This window comes from Pistacia vera, unplaced genomic scaffold (assembly GCF_008641045.1).
Source record: "Pistacia vera cultivar Batoury unplaced genomic scaffold, PisVer_v2 Contig65, whole genome shotgun sequence".
In the NCBI taxonomy this organism is placed as follows: Eukaryota; Viridiplantae; Streptophyta; class Magnoliopsida; order Sapindales; family Anacardiaceae; genus Pistacia; species Pistacia vera.
In genome coordinates, this window is record NW_022196501.1 from 753,414 (window position 1) to 764,097 (window position 10,684).

At 34.7% G+C, this 10,684-nt stretch overlaps 1 protein-coding gene and 1 long non-coding RNA gene across 2 annotated transcripts; both read right to left on the reverse strand.

The window, feature by feature from the left end:
- Nucleotides 1-4,377: 4,377 nt before the first annotated feature.
- Nucleotides 4,378-4,793, reverse strand: LOC116111707. Its single transcript, XR_004125113.1, has 3 exons — nucleotides 4,734-4,793; nucleotides 4,551-4,626; nucleotides 4,378-4,456 (listed from the first exon to the last, which is right to left on the reverse strand). It is a non-coding gene; the product is annotated as an uncharacterized LOC116111707 (long non-coding RNA).
- A 3,592-nt stretch (nucleotides 4,794-8,385) lies between these two features.
- On the reverse strand, nucleotides 8,386-10,076 carry LOC116111757 (uncharacterized mitochondrial protein AtMg00810-like). The gene is made up of 2 exons (XM_031397900.1): nucleotides 9,843-10,076; nucleotides 8,386-8,694 (listed from the first exon to the last, which is right to left on the reverse strand). The coding sequence occupies exons 1-2, from the start codon at nucleotides 10,074-10,076 to the stop codon at nucleotides 8,386-8,388; spliced, it is 543 nt and encodes a 180-aa protein (XP_031253760.1).
- Between the last annotated feature and the right edge of the window lie 608 nt (nucleotides 10,077-10,684).

The following is a 10,684-nucleotide window of genomic DNA, read 5'->3' on the forward strand; positions in this document are numbered from 1 at the left end:
GCCTTATCCGAGCTGGGAATAATGCAATGAGCAAGATTCCAAGAGGTGGCAGTACAAGCATTCTCCACACTTTCGAAGGCTGAATCTGTAGTATTAGTATCTTTGAACAAGAAACATTTAAAACCTTCTTTGAAGGGAAACATAGTCTCATTAAACTTAGCTTGTCTAACAATGTAAACTTTTCCTGAGGAAGATAGACATTTGTAACCTTTATGAGAATTGCTATATCCTATGAAGACACATTTTTCAGTGTGATAGGAGAACCTATGCTTCTAATATGGATGAATGAAAGGATAACAACAACATCCAAAGACCTTTAACTCAGTGTATAAAGGTTCTTGATCTAGTAATTTCTGGAATGGGGACATGTATGCAAGAGGAGATAACGGTAGCCTGTTAATCAAGTAGGTTGCTGTTGTGAAAGCGTGCCACCATAGACAAAAAGGCATACCTGCATATGCTAACAAGGTTAAACCAAATTCTGTGATGGTTCTATGCCTTCTTTCTATTCTCCCATTTTGTTGATGTAGATAGGGGCTAAGATGTCTAAAAGCTATACCATGTGTTTGTAGATATTGAGTAAAAGGCCTGAATTCACCTCCCCAATTAGTTTGTAAGCACCTTAGTTTAGGACCTAATTGTTTCTCAACAAAGACATGGAACTGAGTAAAAATTTTAAGAGATTCAGATTTAACTTTGAGAGGATAAATCCACATATACCGGCTATGGTCATCTACAAACAACATGTAATATCTAAATCCCTCAGATGAAAATACTGGAGCAGGTCACCACAGATCTGAATATACCAGTTCAAGAGCACAATGAGTTTGAAAATCAAAAACAGGAAAAGTAGCTTGATGCATCTTCCTAAATTGACAAGCCTCGCAAAATGTTTTATTAGCAATAGTCATTTACATGGACTTTATTCAACACAAATTGCAAAGTTTTCTCTTGTGAATGTCCTAGCTGGCATGCCAAAGATTTGCAAGATTTTCAGAGTAGCACTACTAATATTGTTGCTGCTAACCTTGCTACTGTTGGACACGCTTGAGCTAGGATTAATCTCCTCTACTGAATCATTATTAGAAACATCAAAAGACAACTTACTACTATTCTTGGAGTGATTATTACTACTAGTAGATTCAACAACATGACAGATTGCATGTTGACTGCAGAGTGTCCTCATTTGCCACAACCTTGACAGATCAGTTTAGGCCTAAACTGACCCATTCCTCTGCCTCGGCTACGCATCATATAAGGATTGAACATGTACATTCTAGGAGAGTTATGAGCAGCAAATGAACCATGAGAACTAGTTGGAACATATGTGAAGAATAGCCAAAAGGAAAAAATGGTCTAGAATTATTCCCAGAATTTACTAGACTACCATTAGGCCGAGATAATTGAGGTATCAAATAACTCCCTAAAGAGTCCATATTGGCACCTGGCCTAACTCCCTTGTTCTGTGAGGCAGCATTAACATTGGTATAACTATGATCTGCAGTTTGTTTAGAAACCAGAAGAGTCGAAGCTAGTTGATCATGTAAGTGATTATAAGCACTATGTTGCCTCTCCAATCTTATTTCATGTTTGTGTAACAAGAACTGAGCCTCTTGTAGAGTGATAATGCTACTATTAGAGCTGAGATTTGCGACAACAACATCATACTCCGGTCCCAAACCACCTAATATATATAGCAACACTTCCTCATTACTTAGACTTACACCACTACCGTTCAACTCATCTCCTAGTTCTTTCATCTTCAGCACATATTCATTAATACTACATGAATCCTTCTTAGTTGTCTGTAGTAAGTTTCTTAAGTGCAGTGTTCTAGCCTTAGATACTGATTGGAAATGCAACTCTAAAATGTTCCAACCTTCATAGGCTGTACTACACTTAGCAACATGTCTAAACATAGATTCATAAATAGTTGAAAGAAGCCAGCTTACTAAAAACTTATCAACCTTTTTCCAATCAAAATAGTTAGGGTTTGGTTTCTTTACCTTCTCTCCTGTCTCTTCAGATGTAACAATTAAAAACATTGGTGGACATACTTTCTCTCCAGTAACGAAGACATCCAATCCATGTGAGCTCAAAGCTGGAAAGATTTGAGATTTCTAGAAAATGTAGTTTCTTTCTTGAAGTTTCATGGAGATCGAAGGTAAGGTAGGCAATGTGCTTGGACTTGTAACAGTAGCTAATCCAGTTTCCATATTTTTCCTTTGTTTGAAGAGAAAAATTTGCAGAAACAATTTGAGCTAAGATCAACCTTAGACGTTAGTCTAAATTTGATATTGTAACTTTAATTATGCAATATATAAACAGTAAATTACATACACATATCAATCAATTGCATACTCTTATATTTACATCAACAAATCAATTCATTTTATACCCTAATTGTGCATAAACATGAATCCCAAGAACTTGAACTTAATGATTTTCACAATAAAAATGTAATAGGATAATTACTACATACATTGATCCATGAATATTTTTGAACTTGTCTTGATTTGCACTTAAATCTGCTTGAAACGATGTTTCTCTCCCTTAATTCCTTTAATGAAGACCGTGGTTCTTAATGGAATAGAAAACTGTAATCTGTTGTGTATATAAAAGAGAGAGAGGACCCGTTTCTAGTCATAGAGTTTAATTGCAATACACCTTCCATCAAGGTCTCTCCCTCAAAAGACCATATTGCCCTTGACATTTTATTATTATTCAACCAATACCCATATTATATAACATATATATAATTATAATATTATACTTATATGTTTAATGTTTTTGGACCATATTATAAGAATATATAAATATATTCTAACAAAATCTTCATTTTATCAATGTAGGAGGATAAAAAATGAAAGTGTTTGCTCCTATATTTATAATCACACAAAAGCCAAATGATTTTCATTGGATGAGATCATACATCATGATTATGATAAATCATTAACAAACAATGTAAAATAGAGTAAGATAATGACATTTTTTTTTTCTCTTTGATTTTCTCAAGGATTTGCAATGCTAGGCTGCTATACATTGGAAAAGGAAAAGTTTTCTATGTAAATAATTTGTCTCATCTGACTGTCTACCCTTTTTATATAAAATATAAAAATTAAGAAAGACAAGAGGAGTTGAAGTCCCTACAGCACTCCTCCTTGACCATGCCCCTTTGTTATCTGTTCCATACTTTGCTTTCTGTTGTAGTTTCCAATCCTCTCTGCCTTCTCCAATATTTGTTATGCTTCTAAATGCACTATTTAGATTAGTAATTTATATCTAAAATTATAATGACTTCTAATTGATATATATAATTCACTATTAGAATTTTTTGTTTACACTGACGTAGAGCCCATTAACATACTCAAAGATTTAAAGAAGATTAAGAAAGGAAAACTACGGTTCCATATATTAAGACTAACCCAAAAAGAAGAGTAAAGTCACATATATATACAACTAAGTAGAAGTACTAAACTACCCTTAAGAATAAGAAAAAAGTACATATAATCCTAACATCCCCCCTCACGATGCGACAAAAAGAAGCATAGAGAGTTTGTCAACCAAAAAACGAAAGTGAGAAATAGGGTGTAACTTTCTAAACAAGTCTGCAATCTACATAGAAGAAGAAACAAAAGGCAATGTAATAGTGGCATGCTAAAGATGATGACGGGTGAGGTGACAATCAATCTCAATGTGCTTGTCCGGTCATGAAAAACTGAGTTGTGAGCAATTTGAATAATACTGTTGTTATCGCAGTACATAGGAGTAGGATGAGAAAGAGAAATGCACATATCAGGAAGTAACCAACGTAACCAAACTATCTTAGTGGTAGTAGATGCCATATATAGCATGATACTCGGCTTCTGTGGAGGATCTAGAAATGATTGGCTGTTTTTTGCTCTTCCAAGAAATAAGAGAATCGCCCAAGAAGATAGAGTTAGGGGTGTTCAAAACCGGTTAACCGATTTTGTGAGCTGAACCGGTTTTTCGGTTCGACTATTTTCCTAAATCGAACCAAAACCAAACCAGTTAAGGGGAAAACTAGTTAATCGGTTTTGAACCGGTTTTCCCTTTAACTTTTTTTTTTTTTTTAATTTTGATTTTTCCCTAATTTAAACTGTAAAAGTGCAGAATTGTTATATTCTTTTTTGCAATCCAATAACTTAAACATTCATACATATCCATTGATCACAACAAACAATACATTAAAAATTGATACAAATAAAAGTCCATAATGAAACTACTACAATAAAACAACAAAATAAGTCACAATGGAAATGAAAATAGAAATGTTCAACACAAAAAAAGCACGCCGCAAGTGCAACCAACTACAACTCTACAAGTCTACAACAATCAACACAACTACACAAGTCCATAAGAACCAACCAACCGCAACTCCACAAGTGGAAAGTGGAAACCAACATTAAGTCAATACTAGTAGCTCTCCCAATTTCTGCCCAAATAAAAATTAAATGTTAGAAGTTGATAAAAAGTGAATAATATTTTTTTCATTGCCTACAATAACAAAACAGTTAAAGAAATCATACCTCAATTAAATGTCGCAAAAACTTCAATCATCCAGATGAACACGAGTAGTATTTTCCATTGTCAAAGACACAAATTCTAAAAAAAGTAGGTTATATAAATAATAGTTAAATTCAAAATACAGTCACCAAATCCAACAAAGATAACATAATACCTAATAATTGAAACTAAAACAAAAATTTTACCTAACTGAAGCTGTGATATCTCATCCAAGCTCTCCTCAGTCATGAATGGTTCACACGTAGCCTGAATCCAACCTTGTGTACAAATAAGAGCCTTCATCGTCTTAGGAGTGAGGGAGCTACGAAATGGATCTAATACATGACCCCTAGTGCTAAACACTAACTCAGATGTAACAGTAGAAACCGGCATAGCCAATACATCTCGTGCTATCGAAGAGAGAACTGGATATCTATTTGAATTTACCTTCCGCCAACTCAAGATATCAAGCATCCTATCCTTGTGACACTACTTACATTCATCCCCTAAATATTTATCCATCTCAGATTTGGTCACCGAAACTTGTTGTCCAACTCTTGCCTTATCGTACCTAAAATACATTAATTCTTTAGGATCAACATTTACATCATCAACGTCAATCTGACTTGCGAGTTGAGATTGTTGACTAGATTGCCCACCAGGAAAAGCATAAATAAGCTTGTGTTGGTCAAATAAGAGTACAAAGTTGTATGCACTTTTGTCTTCAAAAGTTCAGCATTAATATCATCATAGGAATTAGTAATAACCAAATTCACATATTCTAACTTGAATCTAGGATCCAACACCATTGTAGTGAATAACATTAAGTTGATGTTATCAATATTTAACCAATATTTATCATGTGTTTTCTTCATTTTCCTAGCCATAGTACTTAAGCCAACATCATTACTTCTACACCATGTTGAAATCTTCATTCCAATGCCATATATATCGCGCATGTATGCATTATCGGTAACAAAAAGTGAGCCCGACATACGTAGAGTAGCATCATAAAAAAATTTAAGAAAAGGTAACAAGTAATGGGCATACTCCCAATCACTAGGCATAGGCAAACCCCTTGACTTTTCCCCTCTAGTAAGTTCATCGTTAAACTTAATGTCTTGGAGCCACATCCAACATTAATGCATAGAATTCGACCTTGTTCTTACATCAAGAACCAAAAGATTTTTTTGTTCAATCTTTTCTTGCTCTACACACTCCTTAAACCTTTGTAACCTCTTGGAGAAGACCTCACATACTTTATTGCAAAGCGAATTCTAAAAATGGAGTCATCCATGTCTTTTAACCATTCTTTTACAGTGAGACTCAATATATGTGCACAACATCTCATGTGCAAAAAATCACTATTTAAGACATTCCTTCCAACTTTCTAACCGATTCTGGAGATATCTTATTCCAACATCATTAGAACTTGCATGGTCCACGGTAACGATGAAAATCTTAAAAATACCATAATCAAGCAAACACCTCTCAATTGCCTTGCCAATCAGTAAACCTTTGTGAGTAGTAATTGGACAAAAGTTTAAGATCTTTTTGCGTAGTTTCCGACCATCATCAATGAAGTGAGCCGTCAGACACATATAGTTATGGTTCTGGCAAGATGTCCATGTATTCGTGGTAAGACTCACTCTCTGACTAAACTTACTAAAAAAGGTCTTTAACTTCTGTCTCTCCTCAACATAAATATTAAAATAATTAATTTCTAGCCACAATAATACAAGGGGGAACTTGAAATAAAGGTTGTGCCTCTCTCATCATTTTGTGGAACCCCGCATGCTCTATATACCTAAAGGGCAACTCATCAATAATGATCATTCTAGCTACAGCCTGTCTAACCCTGTCTAGATTAAATTTCCAAGCTGTAAGTGAAAATTGTGTGGAGGTGGCAGTAGTACCGCTTGATTGGTCATGTGATTGTGACTATTGAAAAACTAAGATCCTTTGTTTCTTATCCATCAAATTCAAAGGGTACTTTTTACATTGACTTAAGTGATTTTGTAGACAACTAGTACCACTTTTACATGTTTGGGGACTCGTGGTGGTTGTGGTCATGGATCCATAGAAGACTCTAGGGCTAAGGGTGGGGCTAGGATTGGGAGTTGGAGTCCTACTAGTTGGTGTCTCAGGACTCTCATCATCAGTATTAGAATGGTCAATGGCCATGGAATTGGACATCTACAACATCAACACGAAGGATATGTGAATGACTTATCTACACACAAAAATAAATAAATAAAGCATTAATTAGAATATGCATATACAGAGCATTGAAAATGATTTTCTAGATAAACACTTGATAATCAAACAAACTGAGAGAAGTACAGATGGTTTATGTTTATTAAAAATCTAAAGCAGATCCTCAAAGTCACAGCAAACAACTTTATTAATAATGGAAAAATGTTATTTGTTAATGCTTAAAATGGATGAATATTATCTCATTACTAATAAGAATCCAAATAGTAATAATATTTTACAATTGGATTTGGCTTTTATTGCTTGCAATGTAGACATTAATTATATTTATTTTTAATCAATATTAATCCCACACCGTCCTTCAATCTACCACTAAAGTGATACATCATTTACTAAAATATTGTGAGAAGTTAATTAAATAATATATGGGCTTTTTCACTAGATAAATTGCCAAAGTTATAATTTTGTTTAATTACTATCAAGTAGTTGTATCAAAGACACTACTGATTATAAATGAATATTTTCATTAATTAATAGTGGTTGAGTGAAGGAAGACTCATGCACATCAAAATCTTAAAAGCTAGAGGTTGAAATTTGCCTCAACATAATCGATTTGAAGGTCATATAAGATTTTAAAACAAAAATTACCTTAAATTTAGCTTCGAGATCCTCCCACATATATTCCTTAATCTTCTTATTCTCAAAAGTGTCTATTACAAACCAAACAAAGGCATTAACTTTTACATCAATCAAACATAACAAACACATACCCATTCATTTAAACATCATATATACAAACACAAGCACAAATATCCAACATTTCAACCTTTTTCCTCTCAAATCAACAGAGGACGGTATTCCTAAACACACACACATTCAATTAATCCTATTCTTCCTCATTAACAAAAAATCATCCATAAATAAACCATACACTTGATAAAATTTACATAAATAAATGAATCCACAGACTTACTCAACAATCTTCGTCAATTTCACACAACATTATCCACCACGTAACCACAAAAATCCAAAGCAATCTCAAACACAGGAAGCTGCAAAATTCTAAAACTTACCTGATCATTTGTGACGAATCTGGAGGGGGATGAAGCTAAAGAAGCTAAGGGACTAAATTGAAGAAGAAGAGTGACGAAGCTGGCAAGTGGCTGGATAGATAGAGAAGGAGGCAGACGAAGCTATTGCCAGAGGTGAGAACGAAGAGACAAAGAAGGAAAAGCTGCTCGCCTCTAATGTGGAGAACAAAGATTCATGGATTAGAAGAGAATGAAAAAAGGATTTAGGGATTTTTTTTTTTAATTTTATATTTTAATATTTTTATAATAAACCGGTTTTGGTTAATCGTTTTCCATATTCTCGTAAATCAGTAACCGAACCGAAAATCAATCTTTGTATTTCTTTGAACCGAAACCGAACCAATTTTTTGGATGACTGGAAAAACGGTTTGGTTACCAGTTCAGTTCAGTTTCTGTATTTTTTTTAACACCCCTAAATATAGTAGCTAGTGTATTGATCACTAGCCCAATCAGCATCAGAGTATGCATGTAACTCCAAAGAGGATGAAGATGGAAGTAAACGACTTTTAAAAATAGTACCCCAAAGATACCGCAAAATATGAGGAACAACTGCCTAATGAATAATAGTAAGAGAAGTTACAAACTGGTTGACTATGTGAACAACATATACAATAGCTGGACGAGTAATAGTGAGATAAACCAAACTACCAACAATAGTGCGATATAAAGTGGGATCTTGCAAGGGGACACCATCAGAGGGAGAATATCGAACATTAAGCTGAAGAGAAGTATCGACAATCTTGGTATCGGTAAGACAAGCATACTCCAAGATGTCAGTTGTATACTTGGATTGAGAAAGAAGATAAACTTTTGGAGAGAATGCTACTTCAATACCCCAAAAATAACGTAAAGAGCCCAAGTCCTTCATTTCAAATTAAATAGTCAAATATGATTTCAACAATGCAGTTCCATCAACATCATCATCAGTAATAATCATTTCGTCAACATATAAAGAAAGTAGAATACGACCAGCAAGGGTACACTTTATAAAAAGATCTGAATCATGATTACTAGGGTAAAAACCAAGAGAAGAAATCACACGAGAGAATTTTTCAAACCAGGCTCGAGGTGCTTGTTTTAGACAATATAGAGCTTTCTTGAGTTTGCAAACTTCTCCAGAACTATGAGACATACCAAGAGGAGGTACTAATCCATTTCCAATTCAACAACACAACACACTCCAAAAATCAAGTAGAAATTTGACCAAATTAAAAACATGAACTAAGGCACACTTACTTGCAAATCCGGACCAAGACAAGTAGAAACACTTCAAGCCTAAAGGATTACTCCACCAACTTGAATTGATTCACCACCAAATCCTCTTGCCAAGACTTGGATAAAGAATGCACACTCAAGAACACAAAGTTTCTCTCAAATGGATAAAACCAATTTCATATATTTCAAAAGCTCTTTGTTATAATGAAATAATTGCCCTTATATAGGCAAATATAAGGATAAACAATTGACAAATACAATAAAATGAAAATAAACTTAACTAATATTACAAGCCATTCATTCAAAAAGCAAGGCCATGCCTATTTAATGCAAGGAGACACAATTTCCTAATTCTAGGATCTATGTCTTTAACCACCCCATTAGTTGAAATAAGCTTACTTCATTAGATCAAAACTTGATCAATGATCCTAATTAAGTCTACTAATAAGGGTGCAAGGGTTTGGGCCTTGAGAATCATGCAAATGGATCCAATAAGGGTTCGTGTGGATTTTCCCCTTTGGAATGAGACTTGGGTCGGATTGGACCACTTCAACACTTGGGCTTCTTTCTTGGTGGGCTTGCGCTTCCCTTGTTGAGCTTGGGCTTGGAATGGTTTGGGCCAAAATGTTTGGACTCTCTCCTTCCTTGGAACTTGCTTGGGCCAAATTTCCTTCCTTGCATTCCACATTCCACATTCCACAATCAAAGTGTTTTAGGACTCGGAGTGAAATTCTTCAATTCAACTGAATTAGCAAGTATTTTAGAACTTGTAATTCCCTGTCCACTCATGTTTACAAGTGTTTTAGGACTTGTAAATGTATCATCCTCCCCAGGTTGAGAATGATTTTCCCTCAAATCCAAATCATCCTCCAAGTATGGGCTTAGATCCCCCACATTGAAGGTGGCCGAGACTCCCCAATACTCACTAGGCAACTCCACCTTATAAGCATTATCATTTACCCTCTCAACAACCTCAAAAGGTCCATATGCTCTAGGAGCTAATTTACTCTTTCTCTTACTTGGAAACATCTCATTTCTCAAGTGAATCCATACTAAATCCCTTGGTTGGAAAAGCTTAGGCTTTCTATGCTTATTTGCCTTATTCTTGATCTTTTCGTTTGATTTTTAATTTGAGCTCTCATGGTTTCATAGAGTTTCTTCATTTGCTTCAATTTCTCATTAGCATCCACACTTGGCCCAAAATCAAGAGGTAGTGAAGTAAGATCAAAAGGGATAAGTGGGTTTACTCTATACAACACCTCAAATGGAGTGTGGCTAATAGTAGAACTAAGACTCCTATTGTAGATAAATTCAGCATGTGCCAATTAAAAATCCCAATCCTTTAAATGCTTACTCACCAAACTTCTTAGGACATTACCAAACACCTTATTCACCACTTCAGTTTAGCCATCGATTTGAGGGTGGTGTGAGGTACTAAACATCAATTTTGTGTTAGGAAACGATCAAGTCATGGCAGCGGAAACAAAAATTATTTACGACATGGATCGTTCCTTAGAACCAAGATCAAGGCACAAATATATAGTTTATACATTAAATAAGAATCTGCAGAAAATTCAGTCTAGAGTTAAGAAATCATACACACGTTTGGAGGCTCTTCCAACTTGTCTCTGAACGGA